Consider the following 21,976-nt stretch of genomic DNA (forward strand, 5'->3'; position numbering starts at 1 on the left):
ACTAGGGTGAGTGCCTCAATGACCTTATGTTTCATAATATACTGTATTCATAAAGTGTTTCCTGATCCTGAGTAATTTTTCAGCCATATACGTTTATAACCTATTTTTCCTGCCCTAACAATGCCTGGGATCAGGCATTAATGGGCAGCTGAGCTGGATATGAGGCTGAAATCCTCTCTTGAGAGATGAGGAAACTGAAAAATACATGATTGTGCTGATGTTGACAATAATCTTAATTGGCTCCAATATAACATAACAGTAAGTTCTTCATAACACGTATCTTTTGTATAAGAACTTGGAAAAAAGTTAAGTTTAACCAAATGCCCATTTTAGACACTAAAACAGCTTAACTGAACACCTAAAAACCTAGCTCTGAACAATGTTACTTTCTAGAATACCTTCTAAAAAAAGTTTCTTGAAGTTAACGTCCATCCAAAGGAAAAGAGTGCCACTGGTAGCTATAAAATAAATCTGTGGGTCTCCCTTCTGACAATAACTGGCTGCCAGGTACATTGGTCACTGAAGGCCACTGCCTAGAAATTGTCTTTCTGTAGGACCATTTGATTGAATCAAGTTGAATCATACTCTTGTTTACCAGATTATAAGCACCAGACCTAATTTAATGAAATTTGAAATTGTAATGACTGTAGTCTAACTTATGTCTCCAATTCAGCTGTAATGAGAGTAAACAGGAGCCTCAGAGGACAATTATTCTTGGGTCAATACCCGTCCATTGATAAAGAGTCTTTGGCCACAAAACTTGATGGAGCTGTTAATTGCTTTGCTTCCTAGAAAATGTATAGGAAAGTAGCCTAGAAAATGGGTAAGGTGTATTCATTCTGGAGTCAGAGCCCAGGTTTGAGTCCATTTCTACCACTTGTTAGATGTGACCAGTAAAATGGCGTTGAAAGAAATTTCATTAGGCTGTAGTAATGATGGTGACATAATGTAGGGAGAAAGCACTGGGGAGAGACACGGGGTGCTCAGGCAGCGGTAGCCGTTACCACCGAAATATCAACCCTCATTCTCCAGAATTTATACTGCTCTTTGAATTACATTGCATTTGGAAAGAAAAGTTAACCACTTGACTTGAAGCTGGAAATAAATGCAACTCATGATTACAATAGAAGTACTCTGGAAGAAGACAATGGAAGAGGAGAGTTAAATTGCTTTAAAAAAATCTTTATATGGTTTCTAAGTTTTTGTCATCACTTCTATTAATATACTTGTATGTGCCTGGCACATAGCAAGCTCTGTGTAGGGTAGTGCTAATTCCGTTTTAAATTGCCATGGGCAGTCATAGCAAGCAAACAAGGAAAGCAATCAGAGACTGGATGGAGGAATGGACACATATGTACACCTTCGCACCGTGCTTCTTTTAGGAAGAGGCTCTCCTCCTTGGTTAGCATATAACATCAGTGTTGCCGGTTGTTTGAAGAAGCTTGTTCATTGCGCGTCGTTTAGGCTGTCTGAGTTCTTTAGTTCTGGCCCATGCCATTTCACACCATCTCCTCCAAGAGTCTAGCCAAGTGGTCTGTTTGGACTGAGCTGTTGTCACAGCCCTTTCTTCCAGATCATCTGCACAGATACAGTTTAGGGTCTGCTGTTTTCTTGATCTTCCTCCCACAGTGTTTGAAACGTTGCCATCAATTTAAAGTGGAGTCGCTCCAAGGTTTCTTTCTGGTCCTGGAGAGTTGGCCAGCCACATCCCTGGAGAGGCCACAAGAGCGCAGGAGTGGGCCTCCCAGTAGGGGGCATGCGTGCAGCCAGACGCGCAGCTGGTGAGGGGTGCCCACGCCCCTCTTCCCCCAAGGATCGCAGCATCATCCCGAAAATCAATTCCTCCCCAAATCAGACCCATCTGGTTAACATTTAATTATCATTTGTATTTTGTAATTATTGGCTTGCAAGGTAGCGGGGAGAAGCAAACGTCTCGTTTTCAGCACCGCCCCCCCCCCCGCACCCCCTTGGAATAAAACTGGCAAAAAAAAAAAAAAAAGAGGATTCTGGGAAGCATTTTATAATTTAAACATTCATAAATTAACAATATAAATAAAGGGTTCCCAGTCCTTCAAGGAGGAGAGAGGGCAGCAGAAGGGACAGGGCAATGAGAGGAGCCTGGCTGGGCTCTCAGGTTTGGAGGGTGCTGCGCATGGGCCTCGCGGGGCGCAAACGGTTAAGGGCGCGCGCCGCCCGCGGATTGGGAGTCCCGGCGAGCCGTCTCTGGCGGGTTGGCTGTGGCCTTCTGGAGGTCACCGGGCCCTTGGGGCTGGGGCCCACTGCTCGGCGCGCAGGTGCGGACGCGCGTGCACGGCCCGGGGGTGGAGGGAACACGGCAGCGGGGCCCCAGCGTGGGGTGCGTGTGCGGCCGGGGGGCCGGGCAAGGGGCTGCTCCGGCGCGGCGTCTTTTCTTCTCGCAGTGATGTCATCGACAGCAGCGGCTGTGAGCCAGGAGGCGGCGGCGGGGGCGGCGCCGGGCGGCCGCCGCAGGTTCATGTGCTTGTAATGAAAAGGCACTTGACAGTCGGCCAGGACGCACGCGAGGGAGCGCAAGCCGGCCGGACCGCGGCGCCGCCCGAGCCAATCGCCGTCGTCGGCCTCTCCATGGGCGAGCAGGAGGAGGGGGTTGTGAGCGCAACCGGCCCGGCCGCGGCCGCTCCGAGGTGAACGGCGCGGAGACAGGCTTGCGGCGCGGGGAGGCCGGGCGCGCCGCCGCTATGAATTCTGCCGAGCAGACCGTTACGTGGCTCATTACCTTGGGGGTGCTAGAGTCGCCCAAGAAAACCATCTCGGACCCGGAGGGCTTCCTGCAGGCGTCTCTCAAGGATGGAGTGGTCCTCTGCAGGCTATTGGAGCGCCTGCTACCCGGGACCATTGAGAAAGTGAGTGTCCCCCCGGCCCGCGCCCCCTTGGCCGACAGGCCCCGGCGATGGGAGCTTGGGGCGGTGGGAGGCCCCGCGCCCCGCCTTGTCCGCGCGGCGACCCGGGATGCGCGGAGACGCGCGGGAGCTGGGTAGCTCGCGTAGGCACCTGGTGGCGGCGCGGGGCTGGGAGAGCGCGGGGCGCGGAGGAGCCCACGCGCCTCCTTTGTGCGCGGACCCGGGAACGCCGACCGTGCGGGGGGCGCGCTGGCGGCGCGAGGATCCAGTGGCGGGAGCTCGGGGCGCCATTGTGTGAGGTGTGGGATGAGGAGGGGGCCGGGACCGCGTTCTAGGGGAACGACCCCCGGGAGGCCCGGCGGAAAGGGGAGCGCTCTCCGCCGCCCTAAGGTGGAGTCGTCCCTCTCCGTGACCCGACCAGAAAACCACGCTCCAGCTAGGCGCACTGCTTCCTCTGAGGCTTTGTTTGAACAGCTTTTGTTGGTGGTATTGTATGAGAGTTTCGTCCCCCATTTAATTGACCAATTGGTGGGCATTTTTAAAAGATGCATTCATCAATAGCTGAGGGCTGGGCTGTGAAGTGATATATTACTCTCCCCACGAAAGAATTCCTCCTGTCTCCAAGCCCATGGGATGGCAAACACGGTACTGGAAAACCCTTGGCATTCTTCAAGGTTGGCTTAAAATTCTAGATTTTATTTTCAGGTTACTACCTGATTTTGATCAGAACCCCTAGCCCCACAGACCCTGCTTCTCTTCTTCGTGACTGGTGGTTTCCCCGGGGCTGGTGTGTGAACCTTGACCCGCATCTCTGTGAGTGATTAAAGTTTGCTTTCCTCTCCCACAGCTGACAAAGCAGGGGTGAGGGGAGACAAGCGCTTTTATAACCAATGCGTTCCCTGTATTTCAAAAACACTACAATTTTATCCCATATTTTTGGCCAATACATAATCTTAAGATCAACAAATTACTTAAAAGGTGTTAAATGAAGAAACTGAAGTACACCGTGATTAGGAAAAACTAATATTTTAAATGGGCGTATTGACCCCAACCCACAATAACAATTTGCTAATAAAAATACTAGGTGACTTTAAAGAGTAAAATGTTTAATTTTATAAGTCTCTCCAGGTCTTGGTGCTACATTTAAATATCAGTAAAGATTTTATTTAATTTGAGTTTTGTATGTGTACAGATTTTAGGTATATTTCTTACTTGGAACGTTTTTATGAAAACAGAGTCTGCATTTTAGAATGACTATCTGTCTGCCTGTCCAGGAAATAAAAATTTTGCTTGTAAATGAACCTGATGTCACAGTAGAATTATGATTTAAGACAGGAATAAGGAGCAGGATCTAACTTTCAAGACACTCAAAGTACTTTGTTGTCATCTGGGTATCAGAACCTCTGGTAATAAAAGACAGATGTTGAAAAGAATTGGGAATGCATGCATGCTAAGTTTACCAAAATAGGCTTACATGAAATACTGTTCCATTCCTGAGAGTGAAGCTTTAAGAAACTTCATGTGTTGTCTAGATAAAAACATATCACTAAAACTGCATGTTATTTGGCATATTAACTACATTAATATTGATTGGCAGACTCCAATAATTATTTTCTTACAACACAGGAGCATACTTTTCATCTCTAACAAAACAAAGAGGGGAATGAATAAAACGTTTAGCTTGCCGAAGCCAAATTGGAACAACCCAACATATTCTAAAGCTATGATATTTGGCAATTTCTTGTATTGAAGCCATCCTTTTATTCCTGCTAGGCCCCAGATGGTTTGTTTTAAACGGACACTGTCACAAAGTTTAACATCAAAAGTAGCCAATTATAGACAGAGCTTCTGATTTTCTGTGGTTCAAAGGTAGGTTTTTGGAGTAAAATATTAGCTATTCTCTGCCTCTGAAAACCTTGGGTTTCAGAAGTTTCATGAGCCTTTTCCATTTTCTGAGAAGAGTTATTTATTTGAACTTTCTAATGTTTGCATGCATACCAAATAATATATGCCACGAAGCACACATGCTGAACAGCTTTCACTGGAATGTGGGAATGTTAGTCTGAGGACTTTTCCTTAAAAAGGAACATTTGGAAGCTGAACTGAATATTCATATGGAATTGAAAGGATCCTAACTTTACGCGAGTGTGCCACATGAGCACAGCAACAACTGGTTAATACGGTGTAAGCAGCCTGCAGCTCAACATTTGCGAATTTATCATTTAAAACTTTGAACCATTAGACTCTGGATAGTGCATAATTAAGAAAAGTTTTGGGATAGTTCAGATTTCCCATGTGCCTTTTATTAAGAAAACATGCCCTAATATGTTTCTTGCATTATGCTCATTTGTTCTGTTTTAGAGCCAGTAAAAGGGCGGAGAACCAAGAGGACAGTCATTTGGTTCAGATTGTTCTGCTTGCATTAAAAAAGTTTATTGTTCAGGTTCTCCTTTATGCATTCTTTAAAATGGAAGGTTAGACAGGGAAAAGAGGGGATTATAAACTTTACAAGAGCCGTTCAGAAAAGAGGCGTGTTTCGTGTTTGCTGACAATATGTGTTCTCTACTGTGGGGATTAGAAGGTTTCCCAAATCTTTGTGTATGAGGATCTGTCACTTTGATTGTCTCCAGTGATGGCCAGGATGCTTTGCTGACCTACCCACACTATTTGCTTCCCTCATTCTTTCTGTGATGAGACACTTGAAGGCCACAGAATCCAGTGAGTCCTGTCAGCGTTGAGCTCATGATTTAACACTTGAAGTTTTTGAAGATGGAACATTTCTATAAGATTAATAAAACACACTAAAATAGTGAAAATCATGAAATTCTGCTTTAATTTTACCTGTAAATCAGCAGATGAAGTTGCTTGGTTCACCAAGAAACCTCAAGGAACCTGCTTCTTTTTCTCTATGCTCATAAAATACGTGAATCCATAAAGTGTGGCACAGGAGACACCCCATCAATTAATATTTGTGGAATATAATTGAAAGTCAGATGCTGCCTTTTATGGTCTTGCTAGGTGTCCTGGGTGTGCAGGTGTGTGTGCATTTAAACCGGTTTAAACTGCTGGGCTGTGTATTAGTGCCCTGGAGCTGCTGTAACAAAGTACCACGGACCAGACAGCATAAACAACAGAATTTATTCTCTCACAGTCCTGGAGGCAGATGTCCCAGACCAAGGGTGGGCAGGGCTGCGCTCCCTCTGCAGGCTCTGGGGGAGGATCCCTCCAGGCCTCTGGTGGTTCCTTGGCTGTGGCAGCACTATTGCAGTTTTCCCGTGGTGTCCCCTGTGGTCTCTTCCCTGCGTCCATACCTCCCATTTTCCTAAGGACACTGGTCATTGGAAAAGGACCACCCTACCCCCAGTATGACCTCATCTTAAATAGTTACATCTGCAAAGACCTTGTTTTCAAGTAAGATCACGTTCTGAAGTATTGGGGATGAGGACTCCAACATACCTTTTTGGGGGGCACACTTCATCTTATAGCAAGTTGCATAATAAATTAGAACTGAGTCCATTTATTAAGCACTTGCTTTCCTGTAGGTGCTAGGTGCTATGGGAGATAAAAAGACTAAACAAAGGGTTTTTGGGGGGTTTATTACAGGAGAAAACATAACTATAAAAACAAGAACCACATGAAGCAGAAGGGAATCAAAAGTCATAAAGTTAGGTGTAGGTAAAAAGAACAATTTAAGAAGTTCGAGGAGACTGTATTTGAGCTGTCCAGCCTCAGATGATTTTTTTCTTGGACATATGGATTAGAATACGTTTTGTATTTCCCCAAACTTTGGTCTGACAGCCCTAGGTGATCTTTCACAGCACAGAAAATCAGTGAATTCTGATACAACATAGGAAATGGACAATTCTGTTTCTTAAGTAATATGTGTCTTGCTTTCTGATCAGCCCTAGGATCCTGAGGTTGTTTAGGGGTGAGAGTCAGAAGAGAAATGAAGTCTCAGTAGCTGCTGGACAGCAGTTCTAAGTGCCCATTGTGAGAAATTTACCTTTTCCTAGGTCCCTTTGCCCTAAGGCAGTGGTCCTCAGTGTACTGATCAGTGGCCTGAGCTGCGCCTCCTGTCTCCGCCCTGCCCCCCTCTACAGCAGGAGGTGAGCAGCGAAGCTCGAAGCTCGAAACTTTCTGTCCTTTGCACATCCCACTCCCCACCTGGTCTTCCACAAAACCGATCCCTGGTGCCCAAAAGGTTGGGGACTGATGTCCTAAGGCTGTGGCCAGTGATGGCACTGTGGTATGGTGATTAGTTTTGCTTTGATTTGGGAGCCTATGCCCTGTAGCTGTTGATTGGCTTGTGAAGCACTCAGAAAATTCTAGTTATAAAACACGTATCTCCTGTTGTGCTTTTACAGAGACTTCTTTAAACCTTGCAAACTGAATTATTGTATATCGAATTACTTCTAATGAAACTACTTACAGCTTCAGAATAGTTAACTTTGCTAAATAAACATCTGCTTTTGAGGCATGTGACTTTAAAGTAGGTCTCAGCCCTGCACCAGGATGATTCCTGTTTTTGGGTTTTAGGCCCAAAGAAGAGGGCAGCTGTAACTACATTTGCTGGCTCATTCAACATCAAGCAAACAAACCTAAATTCAATTAAAATTGGGAATGCCTGAAGTGATTTCCTGAGAGCCATGCTAGACATGCTGTAGTGTTGCTGTTGGCATCACACACGCGCACACACTCTCACACGTGTTTGCATGCTCTCACACGCACATCTGACTTGGGTTGGGGGACACCAGGGGAAAGAATTGCAAGTTGGCCTTCATCAGGGGCAGCTGCCTCTGTGAACTCTCTGGAGGAATTCGGTGTTTGTGCGATCCCAGGACCTCATTCTCTTACTAGAAATAATAACTGTAATGGCTTTCTCATCTCATTTCTTTAAGTACTGCCCACTGTGCCTTTATAGAGATTTCTTTGAAGAAAAAATGTGTGCCCTGAGTTGCAGGCGCCGTGCTTATTGCTGACCCAGTGTCATCTCCTGCTGCACCCATTTTACAGATAAGAACACTGAGGTCACCCAGCTGGCACATGGAAGCAGAACTTTCCAACCCATGTCAGAACCTTCCAGCCCTGCTGCCAGAGCCTCATATCCTTCAGATGACGACAATATTGCTGCTATTTGAGCACCTGCTGGCTGCCCAACATGTGCTAAATCAGGGGAAGATAGGTAGTTGTGCTTTCTGGAATTACAAGGCAGGTCAGAAAGCCAGACAATGTGAGGGACCTCAGCAGACAGGACAGAGTCCACAGATAGATCATGCAGCTTGGACTACTGGTCAGCAGGGCTCCCAAGGGGCAGGGGCACGGGCACAGCGGGGCCTCTCAGGAGGTTTGGGTAGGCAGCTCTCAGCAACAGCATTGCTCCTTTCTAACTGGGCAGGACATCAGAGACAGTTGAAAGAGGACCCGTGGCTCCAGGGAGTGCTATCCTTGGGGTATGGCCATGGGAAAACTCACTTCGAGCCTTCTCATTCATTTCGTGGGAGGGCACCCCCAAGGACTTCAGGTAAGCTCTAGGTTGGACTTCTGATAACCCTCACTGTGGCTCTTGGGCTGTTTGACTCTGAGTTTATTGAATGTCTATCCACACCAAGATTTAAAACAATATACTAAAATACAAATTCATACATGTGTATGTAATAAATGTTTAAAATGGAAGTACTGTATATGTAGATATTTAATGAATTTTTTCTTTCTTCAGAGGCAACTGCTCAGTGTAAAAAATAACAAATGGAGGGAACTGGGGGCCATAGGAGGGGTGGTGGGAAGAGATATTCTTGTTTGGTGGGGCATGTCTAGCCTTTTGGATTGGAGTCGTGTGGGAGCTGGGGTTGCCCTCGTCTTTGCCACTGTCAGTGAAAGGCAGCAAAGGCACACCATCCCTCTGGGACTCGACTCTGCCATGGGCAGTGTCGGGCTGGGACATTCGGTGGTCCCCAACACCTGCTGGTCTCTCTTGGAGCCACTGTAAGGTGGGGTGGTCTCAGTATGTGCTCTAGAGTCAGTCATCCATTTGCTGGGTCACCTTGGGCAACGTGCCCAACCTCTCTAGTCTCAATTTCTTCCTCCTAAACATGAGTTAATGATACTTGCCTGGAAGGAATTACCATGAGTAGATGTGAGGGGTTTTGTGCAGTGCTGGGTGAAGTAGGTCCTCGGTAGACAGTAGTTATTATCGTATGGATTGACGTTGAAATCTTTCCCTGCCATGTCCAGGAAAACTCTAAGCCAGGATATGAACCTCAATGCCACCAAAACTCAGGAATACTTTATTCTAACAGCAGCATAGATTCCTGCAACTTAAAGGAGCTGTAGACCCCTCCTTTCCACCCTGACAGACCACCATTGTCTGGGGTGTTGGAACCACTGAATTTGGCTTCCAGAGCCCTCTGGTTAGCACCAAGTCTCTGCGCAGCTGCTGAGTGTACACAGCTGCTGGCTCTGAGGGGTGGAGGGCCAGGCTGGGGGGCTCAGGTTTCACGTGTATAGAGTTTCATGCTTGAGAAGGGCCAGGAGTGACAGATGGGCGGTGAGGGCCTGACAGCCACCCTGTGTGTGTGGAGGGAGGGCGTTGGGCTGTCCCTGGGGCCGTGTCCTGTGCGACTTCAGACTTTTCCCTCCATCACTTCTACCAAGTTAGGCAGGGGAATTTATTTCCTAATGTTTTTGTATTTCCAACTTTAGCTCTGAATTTTTAGTTTTATGGACCAGACTGGTAGTTCTTGGCCCTGTTTTTGTAGAATAGTTCTGTGTCTAAAGGCTAGGGAGAAAGGGTAAGGATGTTTTTAGATGGGATGTGTGCAGATACCTTTCCAACACATTTATTTAAATTATTTAAATCTAATTAATGTATTGTTAGGCCAAAAAGTTCATTTCGTTTTTTCTTTACGATGGCTGTAGTAGTGCTCAGTTGTCTTTAAATTCATTTGAAACAATTTTTTAGGTTGTATTGTGACAGTTGTCACAGCAACATGCATTTTTTTTAAAAAAACATCAAAATTGGCGAATTTTGTGCAGCCATTTTAATATTGAAGAAGGAAGAAAATACACATTTTTGGTATATTATGCTTTATTATTTGAAGAAAAGTAAAAACGCAACTGAAACACAGAAAAAAATTTGTGCAGAGTATGAAGAACTCTGTGACTGATTGAACGTGTCAAAAGTGGTTTGTCAAGTTTCTTGGTACTATTGACATTTAGGCCAAATAATTCTTTGCTGTGGGGCTGTCTTATGCATTGGAAGATGTTTAGCAGCACCGCTGTCCTCTACCCACTAGAAGCCCATAGTGGGAGATAGCCGACATACTAAATATTCAAATCAATAAAGTTATTGGTGAAAATGAAAATTGTGTCTTTTTTTAATGGAAAAAACTAAATGGACTTTTTGGCCAACGCAGTATTTATTTGGTTCCTACTATTCACACTATGTACTAGTGTGCACATCTTATGCACAGAAACACACCTGTGTTTATTGGGTTCATATTAAGTCCATGCTGCTAGTGTATTACATCATACACACCGGCCCACACATGCATGTTTTCTGCACAACCTCTTCAGGCAGGTCATAAGAGAAACCAGAGGATTTCTTTTTCTTTTTTGAGAGAAAGGAAGGGAGAGAAAGAAACATCGATTTGTTGTTCCACTTATTTATGCGTTCATTGGTTGATTCTTGTATGTGCCCTGACCAGGGATCAAACCCACAATCTTGGTGTGTTGGGATGACTCTAATCAACTGAGCTACCCAACCAGGGCCTTTGGGTCTTAAGTAGAAAGCATTTGTGAATTCTCAGTGTGAAGGAATTCTCAAAAGGTTATCTAGCCCAAACTCATAATTTTACAGCTGGATAAACTGAGGGCAGTTGCCTATTGTTGTGTACGTTGTGTATAGTCTAGGGAGAGTCATTCACACTGCAGTCTAAATGAATGGTGTTTCCAGGACTGTGCTGGGGGAGGTCTGTGGGTCAGTGATCTATAGAGGTGAGCCTCAGTAGAGGTTAGCCTCCTAGGGCACAAAGCAAATTAGAGGAGGGTCGTGGTAGATTACAGAAGTGGCCTGAATTGGCCACCCCTTCCTGCAGCCATGCCCTTTTTAGAGTGACATTGCAGCTTTTGTCATCCAAAGGTGGAGCCTGTTTTCTTCTTGAATCTGAGCTGGCCAGTGGAATGTGGCAGAAGTGACAGGTGCTTGTTCCTAGCGCAGGGCTCAGGAGGCCTTGCATTTTTTCCAACTCTCTCAGACTCTGCATCCACTTGAGTACAGGCCTGGAGCCTAGATATTGAGGGATGTGAGACTACATGGCAGAGAGCTAAGTTGTCCCTGCTGAGGCCTCTTGTACCCAACAATAGCCCACCAACCCTAAACACTGGGCAGAGCCCAGCTAAGATCAGCAGAGCTGCCACCCGAACCAGAGTTGATCAGTACTGCATGAGCAAGTCCTTCAAGCAAGCAGAAGGACTGCCCAGGTGACCTGTGGTCTCGTAAACACAAACATATTATTTCAACCTGCCACTGAGGTTTTTTGGCTGCTTGTTATTCAGTCTTTCTGTGGCAATAGATAATGGGTACAAGGATAGAGAGTGGAAGTGGAATTTTGTGCATAACTTTGTTGTTATACTTGGAGCAGCTTTTTAAAAACGGACTTGTAATAATACTGTCTTTTCTTCAAAGAAGCTGTATGCAATTCAGAATCCCAAAAAGGGTATATAGAAGCAATTTAAGCCTCTTTCAGTATATATTGTTTTAGTCTAGTAGGATGTGAACACACAATTTCAAGTTTGCTTTGAATTTGCATAGTGTCTTGCAGTGAAGCCTTGTTCTGGCAGTATGATTTTTGTTAGTAACGCCTTCATTAAAATGGTCAAGTTTGGGATTATTTATAAATACCCTGGCCTGGGATGGCCTTTCTTCCTCAATTCTGAGTGTCTCACTACTCACATCCTATGCCAAGGAGATGCTTTTTCATGTATTTCCTGTCCTTAAAGTAGTTTAAGTTCATAGGAGACTTTTAAGTATCCAACTGCAGTTAGCAGATTTATTCAGAAGTCTTTTGTCAGGAATGCAGATTTTCTGAAAAAGCCTGTTGCTTTCTGAACACATGCCAAAAGATTATGACTGTGTCACTCACTTTAAGGAAGAATGTTGTAGTGCTTTTGATGGAAAATTAGGAGTTTCAGAGAAATTATGCTGGTGCTGTTCACCTCTGTTGTTGGCTCTTCAGGAGAAGGAAGAGACCATCAGAACATACAGAATCTTATTCTAGGTCTTTATTTCTTGAGTAACTTCATTGTGATATTTCTATGGTGCTAAAGAAATTGCCCGGTTTAAGACCTGTGTTTTTGTCAATAAGTGCCATAAAACATTGGTGCTAGTAACAGATTTCTTCTCATCAAAACATGAAATTTTCTGGACATAGTTCTATTTGATAGTGCATTTTTGTTTCTTTTGAAAACAAGCTTTACAAATAGAATGTGATCAAATTCTTGAAAGATTTGTGGCAGAGGTTAAACTTCTAGAAAGTACCATGGAAGACACACTTAAGTGACAAGAGACTGGAATGAAGTATCTTGCAGACTTGATCAACTGAAGACAAATGGAGAATAAGAGTTCATTTATTGTACCTCAAACAAAGCACTTAGACTGAATCTGAGTAAATGCCATGTCAGCAATGCAAGGTTGGCTCTTCAAATAACTAATGGTAATTGTGTTTCTTATTTATTTTTTATTTTCTGGTGTGAGTTGAAAGCATGCTGTTTATGAATTGTGAAAATAATATTGTGGGGGTGAGAAGGTACTTACGCTGCACATGATTAAGTCTTTTGTTGTCTGTAATGGAGCTCCCACCTTAAGAAGCTAGAAAAATAATGGCAAATAAACCCAAAGTAAGTAATAGACAAAAGAGAATAATAATGAGTAACAGAATAGGATCAGTAAAATAGGAAACAGAAAATTACTAGAGGAAATCAACAAAACCAAAAACTGGTTCTTTGAGAAAATCAATAAAATTGACAAACTTCTTAGATTAAACAGGAAAAAAGGAGAGAAAGCACAATACACATAGTAAAAGGATAACAATTGGATTATTATGAATATTTTAACACCAATAAATTCTACAATTTAGATGGTTTCTATGTGTTTTTTTTTTTAATGCCATTTTTCATTATTTTAAACTCCATAGCTGATAAATTGCTTGCCTCTATTGCATTTAGTTCTTCTGGAGAATTCTCTTCTTCTTTCATTTGAGGCCTGTTTCTTTGTCTTCCCATTTTGGCTGTCTCTTTGTTTGTTTCTACGTATTAGGTAGATCTGCAATTACTTGAGTGCAGAACTGTGTCAGATGCTGCCTATGACTGGCCCTGGGCAACCTATTTGGAGCTATCAATGATCCACAGTTTGTGGCTCCCACTGCTGGGCCTGGTTTGTGCAGAAAGAACCAAGTTGCACACCAAGGCTAGCTTTTACCAGCACTGAGCCTGGAGGAGGGTCAGCTAAAGTCTTAGAGTTCCCAGAGATCTGCCTCCAACTGCAGGCTTTTTCTCAGGTTTAAAGAGTGAAAGTCCTCCAGCGGTACTTCTCAGGAGCAGGGCTTAAGTTCCACAGGGTGGGGCGAGAGTAATTCTTGTGGTCAGGGCTATTGCTTCCCCTCAGGCTGATGCCCCTTGGAGGGAAGTGCTATGCCTGAGAAAGATGGCTTCTGCAGTATGGGGAATGACTTAGACAGGGATCCTGGTTGCTGTTCCTTCAATTCTCTGCCCAGAGCCACCATCCCCAGACCCTGCTCACAAGGCTGTAGTCCAGTCTGCCTTCCCTCTGCTGGAGCCCAGGGTAAGTGGCTGTGAACAAATTTTATGCATTGGCTCTTTAATAAGAGGCTCTTGGTGTCTCTAGCCATCTCTCCCTGGGACAGAAACTGCTGCTTTTCACAGTGTGTGTTATTTGGGTTCTTTTCCTAGTTCTGGTGCTCTAGGGTGGGGAGCCCATCTTGTGGTTTAGACCCCACACTTCTCAGGAGAAACCCTGCCACCCTCCGGGTGCTGAAATATTCCTCTGGAACCTCAGCTGCTGCCAGTGGGAGCTCAACCGGCTCTCCTGCACCTTCTCCTTAGTTCCTCAAGTCTCATTGTGGTGATGTGGTTTCTTCCATAAGTCCTTGGTTATAAGGCTTCTCTCCAGCTAGTGTTCAATTGGTGATTCAGGGTGATTTTTCTATAATTTAGTTGTAATTCCTGTTTGGCTCTGGGAGGAGGTTAGTGAAGCTTCTACCTACTCTGCCACCATCTTGGGCCCTCTCTACACTTTAGATGAAATGTACAATTTCCATGGAAGACACAGACTACTAAAGCTTATTCAAGAAGAAATGGATATTCTTAATAGCCCTACTCTATCTATTACAGAATTTAAACTTGTAGTTAAAAATCTTCTCATAAAGAAAATTCCAGATCAGATGGCCTCACTGGTGAAATCTACCAAACAATTAAGAAATATATAAAGAGTTCTCAAGAGTCAATAATATACAATAGCCAAGTGTTGGAAGCAACCTAAATGCCCATCAGTAGATGACTGGATCAAAAAATTATGGTACATATACACAATGGAATACTACGCAGCAGAAAGAAAAAAAGAAGTACTAAACTTTGCGACAGCATGGATGGAACTGGAGAGCATCATGCTAAGCGAAATAAGCCAGGGGGCGAAAGACAAATACCATATGATCTCACCTATAAGCGGAACCTAACCAACAATGCAAAGAAGCAAGGAAAATATGACCAGCAACACTGAAAGGAAAAGAAATCAACAGAGACAAGAGGGAAGGGGGGGGCAGGGAAAGGGAAGGGAAGGGGAAAGTCAAGGAACATATAGCAAGGACTCATGGACAAAACCAAAGGGGAAGAGCTGAGGGAGGGAAGGTGGGAGGGGGCAAGGGAAAGAGGTGGGGGGAAGGCAGAGACAAATGTATTTAAAAAGTAAATAAATTAATTAAAAAAAGAAAAGAATGAAAGGCAAAAAAAAAAAAAAGAGTCAATAATAAGGAAACAAACAACCCAGTTTAAAAAATGGACAGATAGTTTGAGCAGACACTTCACCAAGGAAGATATAGCAGATCTGTCCAGAAAATATCTAGCCATGTAATAAGAAAGATAGAGGCATTTATTGAAGAAGATACAAGGTACAAGAAACATTGTATGCAGGACAATGATGCCTCAGTCCCCTTCAAAGTGAACACCTTGGTACCTTACATAGTTCTCCCAGACGCCATCAGTTGCCCTTTCATATTTTCCTGAATCTCATTGATGGTCTGAAATCTTTTCCCTTCCAAAGGTGATTTTGTTTCCAGGAAAAACCAGAAGTCGCAGGGCACTAAATCTGGGCTGTAGGAGGGCTGAGTGACCTGGGTGATTTGATGTTTTGTCAAAAAACTCTGCACGAGACATGATGCATGAGCAGGCTCATTGTCATGATGAAGCTGCCAATCACCAGTTGCTCATAGCTGCAGCCTCCTGAATCATCTGAGTAGTTTCTGCAGAGGACTGTTCAAGCTTAATGCAAAATTTGGTTCAGATTTGTTGCTGTATTCACTCAGCCATTTTGAATGTGATGGCCACACAGTGCACACGCTCACTCAATGGTGTCTACTGCCCCCACTCACTAGTTCAGTGAAATTATTGTTGTTTATGCATGCACATCCCAGTCCACTCTCCTTGGCCTCCAGGTTACATTGTTGTTGTGCAAACTGTTCTCATTTTATTAACAATGGTGGGACATTTTTTGGACAGACCTCATACACTCATGTGAAAGAACGTTCAACATTATTGGTCAATAGGGAAATATAAACTGAAATGACAACGAGATACCACTACACACCTATTAGAATGGCTAAAATGTAAAAGACTGATCCTACTAAGTATTGGTAAGGATTTGAAGGAACTGCTGATGAGTATGTAATATACGATTGCTATAGAAACCAGTTTTTCAGTTTCTTAAATATTAAGCCTACATTTATCTAATTATTGAGCCAATCTATTTTTATGTATTTACCCAAGAAAGTGGAAACAACATGCCATACCAAGTCTTGTGCATAAGTGTTCATAGCACCTTTGTTTTTAATAGCCATAAACTTTGTTTTTAATAGACATAACCCAGATGTTTTTCAACTGGTATATGGAGAAACGAAGTATGATATATCCACTGAATACTACTCAGCAATAAAAGGGAATGGAGGAAAATTATGTAGAGCCAAAAAAAGCTAGGAAAAAAGTACATACTGCATGATATATAAAACTCTAGAAAATGCAGTGTAATCTGTAGTAACAAAGTAGATCAGTGCTTAGGGACACTTTACGGGCACAAGGAGACCTTCCAAGGTAATGGGTATGTTTATTATCATAATTCTGGTAATGGTTTCAAAAGTGTACACGTATCAAAACTTATCAAATTGTATACCTTAAATAGGAGCACTTTATTGTATGTCAATCATATCTTAATATCTGTTATAAAAGTATTCACACTCGCTATAATTAAGTTTTTGTTATGTATAATGGAGCTTTAATTCATTTTACTGCCAGTACCCCACTTTTGAACCTAACTGTGAATCCAGAAACCATGTATAGAATTTTAACACACAAAGGTAAATAGTATACTTAGATTTATTGCCAGAGAGCTCATTTATTTATTTGTTTATTTTCTCAACAAATTTTATTGGTATCTACAATGGTTTAAGAATTGTGCAAGACATTGCACATCTAATGATTACCAAAAATAAACTCACATACTCTCTTAGTCGGGGAGAATAACATTAAAGTAGTTATATGAACTTACTGTTTTACAAATTGAGATATGTGCTCTCAAGGCAAGGAGCAGATTTCTAAGTGTGTAGCAGAGGAAACTGCTTGGCAGAGGGGGACAGGTGATGTTTTAGGGAAGGCTCTCCTCTGAAAGTGGTACTTGAGCTGAGGTCTTATATGAGGAGGCTGTAATTTGGCTGCAAGGGCACCTGTAGAGACAGATATGGGCCAGGCAGATTGGGGCCTAGGTTTGGTATGAGATGATCATTAATGGATTCAGTGCAGAATGTGTTGAATTGGAGTTCAGAGAGGACACCTACCTGAAATATAAATTTGGGAGTGACACTACAGGTATGTGAACTGAAGTGTAGGGGTGGTGAGATTTCTTATGGGGAAATTAGAGAGTGAAAATGTGAGAAGGCCCTGAAGAACTTGGAAATGGACGGCCAGGCAGTGCTGATGAGCCTGAAGAGGCTGAGGATGGCGCTCAAAGGGCAGTTAAGTCAGAAGAGAGGATGGTGACCAGTGGAAGAGGATGGCCAAGACTGTGTGCTTCAAAAAACCGAAACAACTTTGGCAATGTGCTTAGAGGGAAAGAGGCCACTATTATTAATTGTTCTAGGACAATAGGAATGCACTGGACTGTCTTGGGCAAGCTTGACTGAGTGGTCTCCGCAGGCATTGGTGACCTTAGCAAGGGCACCTGTTTGAAGTAATGAGGGTGGGCACCTGGTTGGGGTGAGGGTGGGTTCATGGCAGAGAGGCGGGGTAGGGAGGGAGGTTTGTTAAAATAGCGGAGCTTTGAGGGGAGTAGAAAATGTTGGAAATAGAGTATGGAGTGTGAGTGGGATGATTCAGGGAGAGCGATTGGATGGCTGGGTGCCCATTGACAGCCTATTTTATGTGGGGGTATGAATGTCGAGTGATTTTGCAGGGGATCGAGCAGGACATTAGGATGCTTATCAACTCCCTTGAAAATTTCATTAAGGGGAAGTTGACCATCACCTGTTTTTTACCTTGATAAGGGAGACTCTAGAACTAAACAGTATCCTATTGAATAGTTTCAGGGAAATATATCTATCGTATTTTTTACTTGTATTTCCTATATGTTTTAACATATTTGTTTAAATACAATGAGTGTTGTGTTGAGGCTAAACAGTTGCCACTTTGAGCACTTCTGAGACTTCCATCTTATCTTAAGTGTACAGTAAATGGCCTTCGAGGTAAGGCTGGTGACACTGCTGAAAACAAACTGCTCTTTTCTGTATTTCTGTTTTGCAGTCGATATTTGAAAATACAGATCTGATGCAGAATAAGGCATTTTCAGGTTATACAGGTATAATTTTTAGTAAGTTCAGGTTCATTTTGAGGACAATTTGTATTATAATTTTATGAATATACATGTGTCTCTTCCGGGGTGTGCTTTCTCTTATTTAGAGAATGCTAGCCATTTGTTACATATAATAAATAAAGGGAAGTAAATCAAATGGTGTTTATTAGACATATTGTTCCTAAATAACCACAATAAATGGAAGCAATGTTTAGCTTTGGGTATTCTTTTTCCAGTTCAAAGCAATAAAAATGCACTGCTCAGTTTTGTTTCCACATGTAGGAGAAGTAAGTTCACCAGTTTTTTCCCTTCTTAATCCTCTTTTTTTGAGAGAATGGCGGGGAGAGTGTTATTGGGAGTAGGGGTGGGGATATTGAGGGACGTGTGAGACACACATACTCATTGAGGAGCTTACAGACTGAAAATATTTGGGTTGGTTTGGTTTTTCTTCTCTTCTGGCTGAATGTGGCATAGCTGCCCAACATTAATTTTTGTCCATTATATATAAAAATGTTAGTCATATTGCTGACATCAGAATTAGTAGTATGTGCATTTCAAGTTGTTTCCAAGTAATGATGGACTTTCCATCATTTTGTACCTTTGATTTTAGGTGGTTGATGGGTCTAACATTTACATGAGTATCAGTCACCAGGTGACTTGTGAAAATACACATTGCTGGGCCTCACCCCAGAGTTCCTGATTCAGTAGGTCTGGGTGGGGGTTGAGAATCTGCATTTCTAACAAGTTCTCAGGTCATGCTGATGCTGTTGGTCCAGGGGACCACATCTGAGAACCACAGACAGCCTACTGAACTCATCAGCCCAGAAGTACCATAAGCTGGACTGGCCAGATTGCATGCATGGCCCTTTAAGAAGACAGAAGACAGAAAGCTGGGGGCTTTCCCACAGGGGAGCACTGGCTGCTTGCCTACCTGGATTACTCCCTCAGGCTTGAGACGTTTCCTAATTAGTGCCTTTTCCCATGCTGCCGCCCTGTGGGCTTTTGGAGCATTAAACCTGGAGGTAGAGAGGTTGGAAATTGGAAAGAAATCCTGCCTGGGGTTGGAGGGGACACTCATAATATACCTGAAAAAATGGAATTACACACATATTTCTGTGCATGTAGAAAAATTTTATATAAAACAGGAGGGAAACACAGTCTCCATGAAGAAATCAGCTCAGGAGGTTTGTATGAGATTTGATGGCTATATTATTTAAATTGAGGCACTTAAGGACAGATCCTTGAAACACTGACATTAGGCCTGGAAAAAAGAACTGTGGCTAAGATGATGAGTCACGAAAAGCTACCCAGACATATGGAGACACTTCTAGGTAAGGGTTCTCCTTTAACACAGTGCTTTTAAGGGAAAAGTAAATCGCCAATGTTGGGCTGTGGGGTTAGGGAATTGCCTCTGGAAATAGTCTGGAATGTATCAAAACATAACCAGGCAGCCGCTGCTGTTTAGTGATGGAGTTTAGCTGAGCTGTTGGATTCATTCTAAGGCAGCTTCTAAGGGGTGGTGGGTTTGTGGCCCTTAAACTGGGCCTCCTTGTTCTTTGAAGGTCTGGAGGAGGCTGCGCGGCTCACACCAGCCTTCCACCAACACTGAGGACAAGCGCCTTGATTTCATTCCACATTGTGCTTTTCAATTCAGTAGCCACTTAAGAATTCATTTTGTTACTGAATATAGAGAAAACAATGACAATTTTTGACAATCTCCCCAACCCCAAGCCTGGTCTCAGGAAGCTCTTTCTCTCAATGATTGCTTTTTCTAGAGGATTGCTTTTCTAGATGTCATCACTGAGGTGACCTTTAGCAACCATTCCTCCTTCCAGTGAATGATGTTGGAATTACCTGACAAGGATTTTTAAGACAGCATTAAAAAACAATTACAAATTCTCTCAAAACAAATTAAAAAGTAGGACATCTCAGCAAAGAAATAGGACTTGAAAGAAACAAATGGAAACTATAGAACTGAAAAATAGAATAACTGAAATAAAACTCAGTAGATGAGCTCAGTGGATGGGCTCGGGTAGAGCCCTGGCGAGTGTGGCTCAGTCGGTGAACTGAACTGAACTGAACTGAAAGGTTGTGGATTCAATTCCTGGTCTCAGGGCACATGCCTCGGTTGCAGGTTCAGTCCCTGGTCAGGGCGCATATGAGAGGCAACCAGTCGATGTTTCTCTCCCTCTCTTCTACTCTCTAAGATCAATAATCACGTCCTTAGGGGAGGATAAAATAAAAAAGGTAGAGTGGAGATGACAGAAAAGAGAACCAGTGAAGTGAGGACTCATCGATGGAATTTGCTCAATCTGAAGAGAGAAAACAGTCTGAAGGAAAATGAGTCAGTAGCTAAGGAGTTGTATACTCTCCCTGAGGCTATCATGAGACAAAATAAATGACAATGTACAATAACAAAAACAGTAACAAACATAACTGCAGTTTTGGCAATTGCCCTTATTCATTCCCTTCCCTTTTCTTGTTCTGTGTGTCTCTGTCTGGCTCTCATCTCTGAAATGTCAGAATCAAATGAGGTCTTCATCAGCTCGTTTCAGCCCCTTCGTGAAACTTAGGAAACTAATATAAAGCAACCTTATTAAACATGCAGGTCTGTGGACGGCTGCATAAAGTGTTGGCCAACAGGAGCCTAAAGAGGCCTGAGGGAGCAGACCAGCTGGTTCCGGGGAAACAACTTAGAGCCAGCGATTTTCCTTAGTGATAGAGAGATGAGAGCTGAAACCAGAGTGCCGGCTCTTAACAGCACCCGGCTAACTGACGCCCTGATACACACAAAGAGAAAATGGAGCCCAGGACACTGAATGTGGGTAGCCCTAGAGAGAGCGGGGCAGCAGCTGGGCAGCTGGCCTCAGGCAGAGCTGGCAGTAACAAGATGCATCTGTTAGTCAGGACAGAAAGGGGCTGAGGATTTTATGGTAAAATCCAAGAGCATCTTTTCTCTGTATCATATGCCTGTGGTGATTATATTTCCAGGTTTTTTGCAAGATAGTTTCTGTCTCAAATATTCAGTTCTCATATTAAACCATTTTATATTCCTTTTGGGTCTAGGTGCTATATCAATATCACTCAACTTCCCTTTCATTAAACTAATCAAATAATTTATGGCCATCGATTAGCGTCATAGGTATAGGTCCTTAATTAATTCATTAACTCATTGAACAAATAGTAAGTGCTTGTGTATGCCGGGTGTGAGATATAGGAGTCATCTAAAAGACCAAATACTTTGCATATGTAGCATATATTTCATAGTGCGGGGAGGTGTTCTGTAAACATACATAGTACATAAGTAGATTACATAGTATGTTAGGCAGTGATAAGTGTTAGAAACAGGAGAGTGAGGAGGATGGAGTGAGGAGGATGGAGTGAGGAGGAGGGCCACCAATTAGGGCGATATTGCAATTTTACATCAGAAGTGACATTTGAATAACGACTTGCTGAATATGAGGGAAGGTGTGACGTGACTGGAAGAAGAGGATTTCAGGCAGAGGGAGTGCCCGTGCAAAGGTCCTGGGGTGGGAGTTAGCCTGGTAAGTCTGGGACAGCAGAGGCCAGTGTGAGTTGGGGGAGAAGGAGTAGCTGAGTGATGAAGGAACAAGGGAGCAGCTTGTGCAGAGTCTGTCCAGCTATCAAAAGGACTTTGACATTAAAAAAAATTAATAGACTTTATTGTTTAGAGTGGTTTTAGGTTTCCAGAAAATTGAGCAGAACGTACAGAGAATTCCCATATACTCTTTCTCCACTCCCCCCCGTCTTTATCCTGTTATTAATATCTTGCATTAATGTGGTATGCTTGTCACAACAGATGGACCAATATTGATATATTATTAGCTCAAGTCCGTAGGGTACGTTATGTTGTACTTTCTGTGGGTCTGGGCAAATGCATAATGACATGGATTCACCATTACAGTGTCATACAGGATAGTTTCTCTAGCCCCAAAGTCCTTTGTGCTCTGCC

The 21,976-nt window shown here is 43.3% G+C and overlaps 1 protein-coding gene across 3 annotated transcripts in view; it reads left to right on the forward strand.

Moving 5' to 3' along the window:
* Window positions 1-2,397: 2,397 nt before the first annotated feature.
* The window catches only part of ARHGEF7 (Rho guanine nucleotide exchange factor 7), a 135,018-nt gene continuing 115,439 nt past the window's right edge, over window positions 2,398-21,976 (forward strand). For all 3 annotated transcript variants that reach the window (XM_054565856.1, XM_054565857.1, XM_054565859.1), the window contains exon 1: window positions 2,398-2,882. In XM_054565856.1, coding sequence (XP_054421831.1) covers window positions 2,718-2,882 — 165 coding nt within the window. In that variant the 5' untranslated portion in view covers window positions 2,398-2,717. The remainder of the gene's footprint in view (window positions 2,883-21,976) is intronic.

This window comes from Pteronotus mesoamericanus, unplaced genomic scaffold (genome assembly GCF_021234165.1).
Source record: "Pteronotus mesoamericanus isolate MK-2021 breed Mesoamerican mustached bat unplaced genomic scaffold, CSHL_Meso_final contig_169, whole genome shotgun sequence".
Classification (NCBI taxonomy): domain Eukaryota; kingdom Metazoa; phylum Chordata; class Mammalia; order Chiroptera; family Mormoopidae; genus Pteronotus; species Pteronotus mesoamericanus.